The 16,870-nt window shown below is 35.7% G+C and overlaps 2 protein-coding genes across 2 annotated transcripts in view; one reads left to right on the forward strand and one right to left on the reverse strand.

Moving 5' to 3' along the window:
- The window catches only part of LOC109352248 (beta-carotene 3-hydroxylase 1, chloroplastic-like), a gene marked incomplete in the record, with an annotated part of 3,108 nt that extends 404 nt beyond the window's left edge, over positions 1 to 2,704 (forward strand). Inside the window, 7 exon segments of the mRNA XM_019594146.1 lie at positions 1 to 152; positions 619 to 678; positions 783 to 854; positions 1,106 to 1,240; positions 1,634 to 1,759; positions 1,907 to 1,963; positions 2,550 to 2,704. Of these exon segments, the coding sequence (XP_019449691.1) occupies positions 1 to 152; positions 619 to 678; positions 783 to 854; positions 1,106 to 1,240; positions 1,634 to 1,759; positions 1,907 to 1,963; positions 2,550 to 2,627 (680 nt within the window).
- LOC109353023 (probable E3 ubiquitin-protein ligase BAH1-like 1) lies at positions 13,422 to 16,597 on the reverse strand. Its single transcript, XM_019595214.1, has 6 exons — positions 15,757 to 16,597; positions 14,985 to 15,232; positions 14,458 to 14,712; positions 14,171 to 14,308; positions 13,782 to 13,840; positions 13,422 to 13,642 (listed from the first exon to the last, which is right to left on the reverse strand). The coding sequence occupies exons 1-6, from the start codon at positions 15,932 to 15,934 to the stop codon at positions 13,537 to 13,539; spliced, it is 984 nt and encodes a 327-aa protein (XP_019450759.1). The 5' UTR covers positions 15,935 to 16,597; the 3' UTR covers positions 13,422 to 13,536.

Genomic DNA, 16,870 nt, shown 5'->3' on the forward strand with positions numbered 1-16,870 from the left:
ATGCTCAACTTATACCACCACATGTGGCAGAGAAATTGGCTAGAAAGAAGTCTGAAAGGTTCACATATTTGGTTGCTGCAATCATGTCTAGCTTAGGCATCACATCCTTGGCAGTGCTTTCTGTTTATTATAGATTTTCATGGCAAATGGAGGTAGGTCATCATGTCTCAAAGTTCTTATCTTTATGTTTATTTTTCATGGATAGGATTTATTATGTATATTTTTTGGTATAATCAAAGTATACTAGCTTTGGTAAGTTCTTATCTTTCAGTTGTGTGGCTACCCCTTCCAAGTAACTTTTTGATTTAGAGACAAATTGTGATTTATACAACTAGATCAATGCTTTCTTGAAATGAAATAGAGGAATGCTCTTTGTTCAATTGGGATGGAATGCAGTGGAATCTGCAAATTTAAGATAAAATGAATGTTTTATTCATTTTATTTTTCATGGATGGAATTTACTATTTCACCCTATTGCAAGATAATCTGGCCAATTTCATTTTATTATGTTTAATTATCAAATATTCAAACATAATGCTTTTCTGTTAGCACGTTGATTGATTAGCATGTATTAAGAATTTGAGCTTGAAAATTGTGGTTTGGTTAATGGTGTTGTAGGGTGGAGTAGTCCCTTGGTCTGAAATGTTTGGTACATTTGCTCTAGCAGTGGGTGCTGCTGTAAGTCCTAATGCATAATTCTGGTTCCAAATTTTCAATCATTACAACTTTTTGGGTGTGTAAATTTTGGGTGTTAAATTAAACTGGGTATGTCTTATTTACAGGTAGGTATGGAGTATTGGGCTAGGTGGGCTCATAGAGCTCTCTGGCATGATTCCTTATGGCACATGCATGAGGTATGCCTCCAATCCTTCACCCCTCTCTACTGTTTCAATCAATTTTTAACAAACAAATTAGCATCAAAGTCAAAACATGTTTGTTGATCTTTAATTATTATTACAATTAGTAATTGTCAATTACCAAAACCAAGTAGAAAATTTGTGCTTTTGTTTACTTTATCTTATGACCAATTCCTTAGCAACCAGTGAGTATAAAGTGCAACACAATACTAACAAATCATAATACATGAAATTTGATTGAATTATAGTCCCATCATCGACCAAGAGAAGGTCCCTTCGAGATGAACGATGTTTTTGCAATAATCAATGCTGTCCCTGCCATCGCTCTCCTTTCCTACGGTTTCTTCAATAAGGGATTGGTCCCAGGCCTTTGTTTTGGTGCAGTAAGTGTATCTTTCATGTTTTGTTTTTTCCTTATGGTCTGTTTATATACATCGAGTTTTGGAGGGGAATGAGAAATACTAAATGATTTTAAAACATATTCATTGTATTTCATGGTTCAAGCCTTCTATTTTCCTTGTTTTTCCTTCAAAATCCAAGTTGCAAACAAATAAATATTTATTTGCAACTTGAGTTTCGGAAGAAAAAAAGAAGAGAAATGAAAGAAGTCATCTCACATTTCATGGTTCTAGAGATTTTTTCCATTCTTTCCCTCAATCCAACTCTAATACAGACTCTACTCTCAATGACTTAACGTAGAGTCTTACCCAAGATAATGATTTGACGGTAATGCCACTGAACTTTTCAATATCATACCCTCTTGTTAATTTGTGCAGGGTCTTGGAATTACGGTGTTTGGGATGGCCTACATGTTTGTACACGATGGCTTAGTTCATAGAAGATTCTCTGTGGGTCCCATTGCTAATGTGCCTTACTTCAGAAGGGTAGCTGCTGCTCACAAAGTAATTATTATTATTATTATTATTATTGTTTCATTATTGGTAAAATATTAATATTATTAAGCCGTTCTTATTTTTGAATGATTAGCGACAACAATAATAAAAACAAATTGGTGTTCTGAGAACCATGATTTTGTTGTCTGTAATCAGATTCACCATACAGACAAGTTCAATGGGGTGCCATATGGGCTGTTTTTGGGACCAGAGGTGAGAGCTTCATTCTTGTTGCTTTCTCTTCTTCATCTTATTCTTTGTTAAATGGAAAAAATATAAGAGTATAATTTTATCTACTATCGTTGTAAAGATATATAGCACTATTTATTTGTATTATTTTTTTAACTTTTTATTTTGAATAGTACATGACGATAAAATATAAATAGTAAATGATGTTGTAACAGTGTATAAAATTAAGGGTGAACATCTGTTGTCCCATAAATGTGTACCACTCCATGTGCCATTATTTATGATTGGTCAGAAAAATAATTAATCAATTACTTTTTTAACTTGAATGTATTTTTTACGACCAATCACAAGCAGTGCACATAGAGTGACACACTTTGTGGTATCTCATAAAATTAATATACCGTCATTGCATACATTTTTTTTTTCTTCAAAATATAATGTATTTTAATTGTTAGATTTTTGGTTTTCTAATGTCCTCAGTTTTATACTTTGGATATTAGCTCAAACTTGTATAAATATATTGTTTTTGTTTGTTACTTGAAGCTTTGAGGTTTTCACATACATTGAGGCGAATGTATTGATGGGTTATTAATAATTAAATATGATGCAGGAACTTGAAGAGGTAGGAGGGCTAGAAGAGTTGGAGAAAGAGCTAATTAGGAGTACAAGATCATACAATCGTTCATGACAAAAGCAAATAATACTCAATGAATAGGTGTTTCAAAGAAATATTAGTGTTTGAAATGAAAATAGTACATTTGTTCACTACAAAAGCAAATGATAATAATGATGAAACGTTGTTACAAAGGAAACTCGAATATATAAATCAATTTATTTGTAGGTTAAATATGAAGTTTGATTATACTTCAAAATTAACATGCAATAGAGGTGTGATTTAGTTTTTTGTACTACAAGTGCATTTCTTCACCTTTTGTATCAGAGAATTAATCCATTTATCTATTCTAATAAGTGTAACTCATAAGAATTGAACCATAAACTTTTTAGTTATCTAGAAATCTAGAGGAACCTTATATCACTAACCAATACGGTTGATTAAGTTGTTTTATACACGATACACATTTATTATTAGATGTATAGAATTTTTATTTTAATTTAATAAAAAACAATTGATGTATAACAAAATCACAACAAATATCAAAATTGTTAGGTGTGTTAATTTTGGTTTATTCATAAATCATACTAAAAGTGTGTTATTTTCCTTTGGTGGTTATAAACCATTCTAGAAGTTTGTGAAATCTATGTACTATTTATTGTGATTGAGTAAAAGACATTTATTTGAATTTAAAAAAATTAATAAAAGATAATTTTTTGATTAATCATAACAAATAATACATGAAGTGATATATTATTGTAGTACAACATATGTCTTCCCTATTATAAGATACATTCTACAATTTTTATAGGATATTTTACATTTTCTATGAAACTTTTATCTTTTTTATCCTCTTATCAAAAACTTTAACATTTCCTCCATTTTTTATCTTGGATAATGGTTAATTGTTCGTACTAGGACAATTAATTTTTTGTTAGTTTCAAATTAATCAAATAGGAAGTGCTTCGATATTAAATTTAGAATATTGTATAAAAAAAATTAAATATCAAGAAAAATAACCAAAGTAATCACTTTTATTGTTTTTATAATTTAGTTTATATTTTTTATAATAAAAACCAGAAAGAGTAATAAATATAAGAAGTGTAAATAGATTGATTTTATTTTATTAATAAATCTAAAGCTCGATCAAAAATTATAGTTGTTTATAAAAGGACTAAAATGTTGATTTTCTTAACTCTTTTTATCAGTTTATGTTTTTGATATCATTACAATCTTAAAAGTATTTATCATGAAACTCAATTCAGATTAAAAAACTCCAAGCCCCAAGTGGAATGGGCCCATTAGCTACAATCCATTTTATGAGAGACTCAAGGTTGGGAGTGCATATTTCCTATCCCAGAGAAATTGTCACTTCATGTTGTGATTCATCACAATATTTATTTAAGTTAAAAATTTAATAATTAAATATATTTTAAATAATTATATTAAAGTCACCAACAAATGCACCTGACCAAGATAGATCTCTCATGCAACATAGCCAAGCCAAAGTCAAAATTGATCAGGCCAAACTCAAAATCCATCGACCAATAGTACCACATGACCGAGGGAAAACCAATATTGATTGAGGAATTGTGAATTATGACCGAAGAAATGAGAAGCTCATACAACACAGCGCCTCGCCCATGCAACACAGTGCATCGCCCATGCAACACAGTGCATCGCCCATGCAACACAGTGCCTCACCCATGCAACATAGTGCATCACCCATGCAACACAGTGCTTCGCCCATGGCGCATCAGCCTGAGGCTCAATTCAATACCCTGACCGTAGCACCCAGGCCTTGGCGCATGCTTTCTAACCGAGTCGCCAAAGGCCTGGCACGCCAAAACTGACCGACTCTGCTAGCCTGGGCGAATCATGATCGAGGATACTCAGGCGTTGTGCATCATGGGCGCCCCTTTTTCTGGTTGGCCAAGGCGCACCAATTCTGACCGAGCCATGGCGCACCATTTTCCTTTGGGCTAAGCCCTTTCCCTTTCTAGGCTTTTCTCATGGGCTATTCTTGTCCCTTTGGTTTCTTGATGCTTCTTAGAAGTTTTTTTGCTATAGGTGGTTATGAGTTAATTTGGCCCCTAAGGTGGTTAGTAGTTAGTTGCTTGCTCTTGAAGCAACAAACTATCCCCATTTTCTCTTGTATATATAGAGGTGCTTGTTCACTTCTTAATTCAATGAAAATAATAATCATGAGGCATTCCATTCAAAAAAGCAATATGGTATTAGAGCCTTCAATTTGAAGGTTCTGATAACCACTTCTGCTGCATCATAAAGCCAAGAATCTGGCTAAACAAAAGCACGACCTAGACAATCTTCTTGCTTCACCAACAATCAAAATAACATGGTAGATTCACCTATTGACGACTCAGAAAGGGAGTCTCAACCGATTTACAATAGCAATGATTTGAAGAACCCGTTCTTTCTTCACCCTGGAGACAACCCAGGTTCAATACTAGTAACAACACCACTAGATGGCTCTAACTACCAATCATGGAGCAGAGCCATGAGGAGGGCCCTCATCTCCAAGAACAAATACAAATTTGCAGATGGCACAATACTTGCACCAAGAAAGTCTGACCCAGAATATGACACATGGGAGCGTTGCAATACCATGGTCATATCATGGATCACTAGATGCCTCACACTAGAAATATCAGAGAGCATCATCTACATTGAGAATGCTCAAGACCTATGGCAAGACTTGAAAGATAGATTTTCGAAAGGAGACTACTTTCGAATGTCTGATCTCCTTCAAGATTTACATTCCATCAAGTAGGGTGACAGAATTGTCTCCAAGTATTTCACAGACTTGAAGACACAGTGGGAGGAGCTTGAAGCCTTGAGACCCTTGCCATACTATGTGTGCGAATCCAGATGCAAATGTTGGGTCCTTGACAAGATGAATTCATATCGAGAAAACGAGTATGTGATATGCTTCCTAAAGGGCCTTAATGAAGAATTTAACACAACAAGATCACAAATTTTCTTGATGGAGCCTCTGCCTAGCATAAACAAGGTGTTCTCCCTAGTCATACAGCAGGAAAGGCAACAAGACTCAGGTGCAATTAATTCCAAGACTCTGTTCAATAACTCAAACTCAAGGAATCAAGGCACTTTTGGTGATAATGCACAATCTTGGAAATCAAGAAACTCAGCACCTAGGGGAGGCACCACTCAAGGCAGAGGCAGAGGGTCAGGAAGGTTTACAAAAACAAACAATGTTAAGGTATGCACTCATTGTGGAAAGGAGAGGCACACAATGGAGACATGCTACTTCAAGCATGGATTTCCACCAAATTGGCAACAAGACTCTTCAAGGCAGCCAAGCAACATGATAAACAATGCTGTCAGTGAAGACTTGGCACAACAAAGCACGAATACCCAAAACCTTGACTCATAAGTTAAAGGAACCAAGAATTACAAGTTTGGAGCAAAACAGTATGCGCAATTAGCCTCCCTGCTGAAGGATTGCATTAAGACAAATGAAGGAAGCAACCACAATGTCAACCAATTGAGCATCATGCCAACCCACCTGGACAGTGAGCCACAAGATAATCCAGAAATCTCAGGTAATATCTCTCCTTGGGTCTTGGACACTGGTGCTACAGACTATGTTTGTCCAAATTTGAGTGAGTTCACCTCTTACCACTCAATCAAACCCATCATCATTGGCCTGCCAAATGGGTCAACTACCTTGGCAAAGGTTGCAGGAACCATTATGATCTCTGCCTCAATAATATTGCATGATGTTCTACATGTGCCAGATTTTAAGTACAACTTGATTTCCATCCAGAAATTAACAAAATCTATGAATTACAAACTAAATTTTGATGCTTTGAAATGTTGTATCCAGGATATGACTACCTTGAGGACGATTGGACTTGCTGGAATGAAGAATAGCTTATACATGATCAAGGGGAACACATGGGCAAGGAATAAAGGATATGTCAATATAGCACACACTGACCTCTGTTTTGATTTGTGGCACTTTAGGCTAGGACACCCCTCTAGTGACATTTTGAACTCTATTTGTAAAAGATACTCCTACATAAAGCATAATCCTACTATTGTTTGTGAACACTGTCACTATGGTAAACAGAGTAGGCTCCCCTTTCCTAGTCACAACAATAGGTCTAATCAAATATTTGACCTTGTCCATATGGACATATGGGGACCCATTGGGGATACATCCCTGCATGGCCACAAGTACTTCTTAACTGTCATAGATGATCACTCTAGGCACACTTGGATCTTCCTCATGAAGACCAAAGGAGAAGTCAAAGGCCTCATGCAGGATTTTGTTAAGCTAGTTGAAACCCAATATGGGAAGATAGTCAAGGCCATAAGGAGTGATAATAGAGTTGAGTTCCAACTCCCTGCCTTTTTCAAAGAGCATGGTATGATACACCAAACCTCTTGTGTAGAGACCCCCCCCCCCAACAAAACTCAGTTGTTGAGAGAAAGCATAGGCACCTCCTCAACATTACTAGAACCATCCTATTTCACTCTAGTCTGCCCAAGATCTTTTGGTGTTATGCTGTCCAACAAGCCACCTACCTCATAAACAGAATGCCTAGCCCATCCCTACAACACAAGACACCCTATGAACTCCTGCATGACAAACCACCAAACCTCCTAGAAACAAGAGTTTTTGGGTGCTTGTGCTTTGCCTCTACTCTTACTCAGCAAAGGACTAAACTTGATCCTCGAGCTAGAAGAAGTGTCTTCCTTGGCCATAGACCTGGAACCAAAGGATTTGTGCTATATGACTTGAAGAACAAAGAAATATTTCTCTCTAGAAATGTCATAGTTCATGAACACCTCTTCCCCTACAAAGGGCAAAATCATAAGGATCACCCTAATGAGCAACCCAGTAATGACCACCCTGATGAAGATGGTCCCGATCTCCCATTCTTGGACACTCCCTACCAAAGCCATGAGGAGGAAAACAACCAGGCCAGTGAGACAGTCACCCACCAAGAAGACAGTGATCCTAGTTTTCAGGAGACAAGAAAGTCCTCTAGAAGTAGATTCCCACCTTCCTATTTGAGGGACTATCTCCACCAATATAGAGCCTAAAACTTATTTAGCCAAAACAAAAATGAGATTGAAAAGAATGTTAGCTATCCCTTATCATCTGTCCTATCCTACAGTTCCATACCATCCACTCAACTTGACCATACCTTAGCTATCTCCACCAATATAGAGCCTAAAACTTACAACTAAGCAGTAAAGTCTAGTGAATGGATTAAAGCTATGCAAGATGAGCTTACAGCTCTCGAAGTAAATGGAACTTGGAGCATTGTAGACCTCCCTGCAGGTAAGAACCCCATTGGGTGCAAATGGGTCTACAAAATCAAATACAACTCCAATGGCACTATTGAAAGGTACAAGGCGAGGCTGGTTGCCAAGGGTTTTAATCAAACCGAGGGGATTGACTTCTTTGAGACCTTTGCTCCAGTTGTTAAGCTAACAACTGTTAGACTCTTACTTGCCATTGCCTCCTGCAAAAACTGGATTGTCCACCAACTTGACATAAATAATGCCTTCTTACATGGTGAGCTAATTGAAAAGGTCTACATGATCATACCTCAAGGTGTTATTATCCATGACACTAGTAAGGTTTGTAAGCTACAAAAATCCCTATATGGCTTGAAGCAAGCAGGGAGACAGTGGTATCAAAAACTATCTGAATGTCTTCAAAATTTAGGATACACTCAATGCCAACATGACCGCTCCCTGTTCACCAAAGCCAAACAATCTGAATTCACAGCCTTGCTAGTTTATGTAGATGACCTCATCCTAGCTGGAAACAATAAGTCTGAAATTGACCTTGTAAGGAGTTGCATGCACGAGTAGTTCAGAATCAAGGACATAGGAGCCTTGAAATACTTCCTTGGCCTTGAAATCACGAGATCTAAGAAGGGCATCACCATCTGCCAAAGAAAGTATGCCCTTGACATACTTGCTGACACAGGCTTCATTAACTGCAAACCCGTGCCTACCCCTATTGTCAAAACAACCAAGCTGCACCAAGATTATTCCCCTGCCTACAGTGACCATGTCCTTTATAGAAGACTTGTAGGGAGGCTCCTTTACTTAACTAAAACCAGACCCGACATTAGCTTTGTTGTTCAACAACTAAGCCAGTTTATGGCCTCCCCCACTGATATGCACCATAAAGCTCTATGCAGGGTGCTTAGGTACATCAAGGGTCATCCTGGCCAAGGCCTTGTCTACCCTACTACATCACGTATGCAGCTCAAGGTCTTTAGTGACTTTGACTGGGCAGCATGCATTGACTCTAGGAAGTCCATTAGTGGGTGTTGTGCTTTCTTAGGTGATTCGCTTGTTTCTTGTAAATCAAAGAAACAAAACACTGTGGCAAGGTCATCCTCAGAGGCTGAGTATCGTGCCTTAGCCTCTGCTGCCTGTGAAATCCAATGGTTGACATATCTAATTGATGTTTTTCATATAAACTGTATTAAACTTGCTTTGCTATATTGCGATAATGATTCTGCTAGATATATAACTGTTAACTCTGTTTTTCATGAGAGAACTAAGCACATTGACATTGATTGTCATGTGGTTAGGGAAAGACTTCAATCAAAACTTTTTCATCTTCTACCTATATCTACTTTGGAACAGGTTGCAGATATATTGACAAAGGCTCTGGACCCTACACCATTCTGCTACCTACTCTCCAAGCTTGGGGTACTTAACATGTACGCTCCAACTTGTGGGGGGGTATTAAAGTCACCAACAAATGCACCTGACCAAGATAGATCTCTCATGCAACTTAGCCAAGCCAAAGTCAAAATTGATCATGCCAAACTCAAAATCCATCGACCAATAGTACCATATGACTTAGGGAAAACCAATATTGACCGAGGAATTGTGAATTATGACCGAAGAAATGAGAAGCCCATACAACACAGCGCCTCACCGATGCAACACAGTGCATCGCCCATGCAACACAGTGCATCGCCCATGCAACACAGTGCATCGCCCATGCAACACAGTGCTTCACCCATGGCGCATCAGCCTGAGGCTCAATTCAATACTCTGACCGTAGCACACAGGCCTTGGCGCATGCTTTCTAACCGAGTCACCAAAGGCCTGGCACGCCAAAACTGACCGACTCTGCTAGCCTGGGCGCATCATGATCGAGGATACTCAGGCGCTGTGCATCATGGGCGCCCCTTTTTCTGGTTGGCCATGGCGCACCAATTCTGACCGAGCCATGGCGCACCATTTTCCTTTGGGCTAAGCCCTTTCCCTTTCTAGGCTTTTCTCATAGGCTATTCTTGTCCCTTTGGTTTCTAGATGCTTCTTAGAAGTTTTTTTGCTATAGGTGGTTATGAGTTAATTTGGCCCCTAAGGTGGTTAGTAGTTAGTTGCTTGCTCTTGAAGCAACAAACTACCCCCGTTTTCTCTTGTATATATAGAGGTGCTTGTTCACTTCTTAATTCAATGAAAATAATAATCATGAGGCATTCTATTCAAAAAAGCAATAAATTATAAATGGTAATACATCATCTAACATATTTTTAGATCATGATGTGTTGTGCTTTTATGGGACACTAAGCTAAGAATGAATAAAAGGTTACGAAGGACCACACACGTTGGTTGGGGGAATATTTTAATTATGACCTCCGATTTTCAGAAGGGTCATTTTTTCTCCTTTAAGTAACTTGTTATTAAATCGATATAAGAAATCCCCTGTCTCCCAAAATCGAGTGAAACAATAAACTATTAATATTTTATTTTTATTTAGACTGTCATACTCAAAAATAACTAATCATCTGTATAAATATAAACAAACAAGCAGTAACTATTTTACTTTGTATGATTTTAATTTGTATGAGACAGAATTTAGTCTGTCACTTAATGATAAAAAAGTTGAAGTGTTAGATGTAGCGCGTGTTAATTATGTAAACTTAAATTGCTAAATTAGGAGCTACAACAAAAACTTTATAATTAAAATGTCCTACATTTCTACTTTTTAGAGTTTAATTCGTACATTTTGAGTTAGTATTGATTTACATCATCAACATTAAGTGTGAATGGGAAATGCTAACGCAGTCTAATGGGATCATGTCAACAATATAATGTCATATGGTGTCACATCATAGTGATGAAAAATAAATTTCTCTTTTTTATAGGACTAAAAATAAATATCACATTTAAAAAAAAAAGCCTTCACCTCATTCTTGCCCTTACGTATCTTGCTCCCGATTTGAATCTGTTGTGGGTGTGCCAGAATCGGTGGTAAGTGATGGATTGTGAATGTGATAGTGATAGAGATACTTAAAGGTGAATGAACTTTTGGTTTGAGGTTGGGTTTGTTACTGGCAAAACGGAAGTTCATTGACGTCGTTAGTTAGAGTTAGACACATAGGGACTTATAGTGGGTGATTACTTTGTTGGAGTCGAGATCAGGGTATCAAATTGTGGACCGATGCAACTACAATATTGTGGTTGTGGTGATCGTTGCAATTGTATTATACCGCAATTCACAGTGATGCGATAACAACATGCCACAATACAACTGCATCAGACCGTATTTAGACCGCATCGGGCTGCAACACAACCACATCAGGGCGCATTGATGTCAAAAATATGTTTTTTCTCACAAAATAGATCACATCGCAATAACCGCAACCACAATTTAAAATATTGGTCAATATAGTGATAGTAGGATTAGGATTAGGGTTTTAGAAGAAACTTTAGTGTGTGACCAAGATGGAGGATTTGAACAAAAACTCTTTGGCAAAATTGATAATTGTGACGCATGAGATTAAGCGACTGTATATTGTTGGAATTGAAGTCACTACTAAATTTTTTTGGATATGAAATATATGGTCACAATCAAATCTCATAAGTTAAGCATGAGACTAGACAATTTAAAGAGGGAAAAGAGAGAGAACAATTGTTCTAACAACCGAAAGTCACACTTCAATCATCAAAAGTGAATCAATGAGCTTCGAGGGTTAAAGAGGAAAAGAATAGATATTCTCACTTTTGTCTTATACAACTTCATCAAAATTTATTTATGTATCCTAGTTAGTATTGACAATTAGGGTTGTTCTGCTCGTCTTGTTCATGCCCACACAATGTTTACCAAAATTAGGGCGGACATGAATATGTCCGTTTAACAGAGCATGAAATATCATGCCCTGCTCGCTAGGAATGGCAACGGGATGGGTCGGGGTCGGGTTTGCACATACCCAAACTCGAACCTGAAATTCAAAACCCGAACCCAAACTCAATGGGGTTGAAAATAAAAATATCATCCCCGAATCCGTCGGGTTTCAGGTAACCCGAACCCGAAAAAAACCGAAAATGATAAAGTATTAAGGAATATATGATATTATTTTCGTGTAATTTTTCTCTAACATTTTTATTTTCTCTTGTTTCATTTCATTTCTTTTATGTTTGAAGATACAATAGTATGTAAAGTAAAATTAGAAAATAAAATCAATGGGTAAATGATAGAAATTTCAATTTTAAATATTGAATTACCTTACTTCGGGGCGGGTTCAAGTTAGGGTCTTCGCTATACCAAACCCGAACCCGAAATTTAAATCCGGGTAAAACCCAAACCCGAACCCAATCGCATCGGGTTTTCCCCGTTAAATCCGGGTTCGGTTCGAGCGGGTACCCACCGGTTTGATTTTTATTGCCATCCCTACTACTCACCCTAAATATTGGCAGAGCAGACTTGCGGATCACCCTAAATTAAAAAAATCTAAAAATGATATAGTACATGAAACATTGCAATATTATATATTGTCTTTTATTTTTTATTTTACTGCTGAAACATTGCAATATTCATGGTATCATACTTGAGATTACATGGATGCACAGTGTGACAGTGATATTCAAAATACAAAACATAACACCTTATTTTGCATAAACCGACCATCCAGTTAATAAATAAGATATTATATTTTGGAAAATTGCTACTTTGTACTCGAGTAGTGAGAATATGAATTACTTTTGCCATATATGATTTGAAACAAGTGGATGAAAATGGCATATTGGACTGACATTGCAGAATGGATGAATACATTTTTCATGCCATGCCTGCCCAAAATGTGCAGGTGAATGGGCGAGCTCCATGGACATGACTCAAATTGCCAATGATAATCCTAAACCGTATGAAAGAGAAGTATTATTTAAAAAATGATAAGTATAACTCTTTACCAAATAAATGTTAACTTATGTACCCAAAAAATAAGTGTTAACTTTGCTATAAATTGTTCTTTTAGATTATAATTATATGTTAATTTGTATAATGATTATAAGTAAAGATTATAAATTGAGAAAAACTAATCCATCAAAATGAACAGATGAAACATTTATTTTTGTGCTTATAATTTTTTTATAAAGTAAGCTTATTACCAGAACAAACTTAGCTTATAAGAAATGTTTATTAAGCTAAAACAAGGAAAACAATCTATACAAAAGCCACTTTCTTTTAAGTATAAGAGATACAAGTACTATATCAAAACAAAATTAAAAATAAAAGCAAATATGTTATCATACATTTATTTTTATTTACAATATGATAACACTTTTATTCTTATAAGCAAAAACATAACTCTTCTTTCAACTTTTCAAGTATGGGATCATTTTCAGAACAATGATCATCTCTATTAATGGAGAGACAAGTAATTGATTCTACATATATTTTCAATATCAAAAATGTTATTACATTACATATAAAAGGATAAAGTTGTCTTATTATATTATTGTTTCTTTGTTTTTTATAGTAGTTGACTCTCCATTAATTGAGAGAATCATTACTCTAGTTTTCCATAATAAAGCTTACAATGACCTCACCTTATTACAATGTTACTTCAAATACAAAACAACAATCAAACACTTAACAAATATATAGTTTTCCATTTCCATATGAAAGTAATCTTCAATTCTAACAGAGGTAGAAAGTTGCTTGTTCACCTTAGACACCCATGAACATCCTACACTGCAACTCCCAATGTTCTTTTGCTTGCTTAACCCTCTCTACCCTCTCTATCTGAAGTCTTTGCTCCCAGTATTCCTTACAGCTGTAAAAATATTAAAATTAGTAGGTTAAGCTTAATATACATGCCAAGAAACTATAAATAAATAAAAATACACATCCAAAGAATATAGCTAAAAAATATGACTTAAAACAGCTTAATTAATGGAACTACTAGTTCATACTTTCGGCATAACAGAATATTTAGTTCTTCTAAGTGCACAGAGCCTTCATAAACTCCTCTCTGCTAGCAGCAAAAGACCCAGTATAAGTAACCAATTATTGTAATTGGTTTACATAGAAAACAAAAACACTAATTAAAGTGCTTAAAATAACTACAAAACAGCTTAGTCCGTTTACGAGTTGAGTTTTGAAGAAAAAGGAAAAGAAATAGAAGACATTTGACTAATAAGATTACTCTGTAGTCTTTCATTTTCGTCCGACACCCAACTCGCAAACTTCCTTACAAAGTGCTAGTTAACACTCATTATAAGATTAAAATAATGACATTTCATCAATTTCAAACTTGTTGTAGGAGAGGTTTGAAATATAAATTTCTTATCTGATAGCCTACCTCTCGGCACAAAGGACATTTCTTTCTATGATCTGCTGTCTTAAGTCCATTAACAATAGAGACTGATGCAGCTGAGCAAGCACAAATATAACATAATATATGGCCACAAGTCAAAGAAACTGGATCAAACACTGTATCCTGTCATGAAAATGAACAATATCAATGAAGCTAAGGTGTATTGTGTAGTCTTTAACTATATGTGCAATCCAAATGAAAACATTCAGAATGTGAGTAATACACTAAAATTGTGGACAAGTCCATCCAAAAAATATTACTAAGTAACTTACCAAGCATATGGAACAAGTCAAGTCTATATCGATTTTGATGGAATCAAAGAATTCACAAGTAAGTGATGGTTTTCCATCCTTAAATGTGAGGGAAAATCCTTCGAACAAAGCAGGTTCCTTCATGGAATTGACCCGGGTTTCCCTTAAATTGATGTGGAAAGCCAAAAGCTCATAAAGCCAGGGACTTCGAAGAATTTCCTTATGCATACTCTGCGCTTGTGACCTGAACAATTGCCCTTGCTTGGAATAATGAATCTGCAACGCAATCACAACACAGGTATATGAGTATTGAAATCATAATATTCACCTGAATTGTCACAACTTAGAAATTAGCACAAAAAATTGGACGGTTTTATTAGTTTTAGTGAAGGTCTTAGATTTGTGTACCGATGCGACACAATTGCGATCATGATAGTGGTTGAAGACAATCAAACCTCAACATCATGTCTTAAACTACAACTATGGGTCCAGATTTAAAACCATGTTTTAAATAGTTGTAGATGGAGAAACAAAATAAAGAAACATACCTTATCATACTTCTTTAGTATTTTTCTAATTGCAATGGCATTTATGAGTGCATAAGTAATTATATCTTTGCCTTCTTGAACCATAGCAGCATGGTTGTTCCCCAGTAATTTTCCTAGGAACCAAGATAAGTATTTTTTGAAACCAGAAGCGAGTTGTAGCTCCAAAAATGTCTGTGCGCGCTGATTAAAGCAGCCAACTATTGCTGTCATTTCATTTAGAAGGGAAGGGAAGAAGGTTCCATCGCATACTGAATAATCATTACATTTGGTTAGCTTAGCTTAGCTTATATCTATTTGGCAATGCATAATTATTGAACATTGCAGCACCCCTTCCCATTGGAAATATGACAGATCATGGATGCATACAAAAGCAAGCAACTCTGATATTGCACCTATTTGATAAGCAATTTTTGAAAAATACAATATATGACGCGTCTAAGATACATATACAGATTTGAACTTAGATATGATCATAATATTACAACTCCAAAAGTCCAAATAGAGATCCATAACACACACATATATACATACACTTACATATATATATATATATATGTGTGTGTGTGTATGATTATATACCATCGAAATACATTGATACTAAAAGATCATAAGGAAAAGAATCTAAAAATTCTCCAAGCTTCACTGTAACCATACTTCATGGACAAGCAAGTTAGGATATGCTTGCAGTTAGTTTTTGGAGGGCAATGAAATGAAATGAAAAGTTTAGATTCATGAAATATACTCATGAGATAATAGGGGAAAGTTTTATCACCTGAACAATGATCATGGATGGGTTTGACTGCATGGGATTCAGTATGGCCTTTGTGGGAATGACAGTCTCTTCTTCTGCACTTCTTCAAGATCATTTTATGGTTCTTGAAGCCAACCCCAGGAAGCTTCTTCTCCTGCTCTTGCAGCATGTACTCCTGGTATTTTTTACAGAACTTCATGTTTTTTCTGTACACAAATAAATCCCTTGACTCTGTTCCTCAAATAGTGAACCACAATAGACTAAAGTCTAAACACAACATAAACGACAAACAATGAGAAAAACGTTGAAGGTTTATTATGTCATTGTCATTCCTTTCTTATGTTTGAATACTTCATCTCACTCAACGTGCTAGCGTTGACTCTGAGGAAAAAAACTCTATGTCCCTGTGTTGCTCACCACAACGCTGACTTTTTTATTACTCATTTTTATTTGTGAAAGAACATACCCAGAAAACTGATTCTAATTCATGGAATCCAAAATCTTCATAATGAATAAGTTGTATTTATTTATTAAACATGAATGATGCGTGCTTAAATAGTTAAAAAGAATGTGCAGTTGGACTTTTTCTTAGTCTTTAACGAGCTTCTTGACAAGATGTTTGTGCATTACCATTGCAGGATCCTGAAATGGAATCAGGGGTTATTTAACACCATAATATTAATCTTATCTTGATATATCGGAGTTTAATTGAATATTCTATTTTTCCTATAACGTCCTTCTCATTCTGGTAAAAGATCTCACTGTTGACCTTGTAAAACTAGGAAGTTAAAGGAACATTATGGATTCAGCGTCACATATGAATCGCAATATCTATATAAAGCCTTATCAGATCTACCATTGGGATAGACCTAATACAAAGTTTTGAGTAGCTGCTTCAAACTTATTTCTCTGAGTTTTGAGTTTTCTCACCAACGATTAAGTTTCATCTCAGTCATTGTAATATAGTATCACATCAATTTTGAATTTACAAATATTAGTGGAATCCAAAATTAATATTAGAAAATAATCTTTTAAAACAGTATGCTATTAAAATAATTGAAAAAAAAGAGAAAACCTAGTTAGTAGTGTTGTAAGTTGTAACTTAAAACAACTCATCGTGCCCTTTGGCTTTATC

Source organism: Lupinus angustifolius, chromosome LG07, assembly GCF_001865875.1.
Source record: "Lupinus angustifolius cultivar Tanjil chromosome LG07, LupAngTanjil_v1.0, whole genome shotgun sequence".
Lineage (NCBI taxonomy): Eukaryota > Viridiplantae > Streptophyta > Magnoliopsida > Fabales > Fabaceae > Lupinus > Lupinus angustifolius.

Excerpts from the sequence above, each read along its gene's own strand:
- LOC109353023 (XM_019595214.1), bottom strand. The coding sequence starts at position 15,934 with ATGAAGTTCTGTAAAAAATACCAGGAGTACATGCTGCAAGAGCAGGAG. Across the intron at positions 15,233-15,756 it reads CATCCATGATCATTGTTCAG|TATGCGATGGAACCTTCTTC; the intron begins GTGATAAAACTT and ends ATGATTATTCAG. Across the intron at positions 14,309-14,457 it reads TGACTTGTTCCATATGCTTG|GATACAGTGTTTGATCCAGT; the intron begins GTAAGTTACTTA and ends TTTTCATGACAG.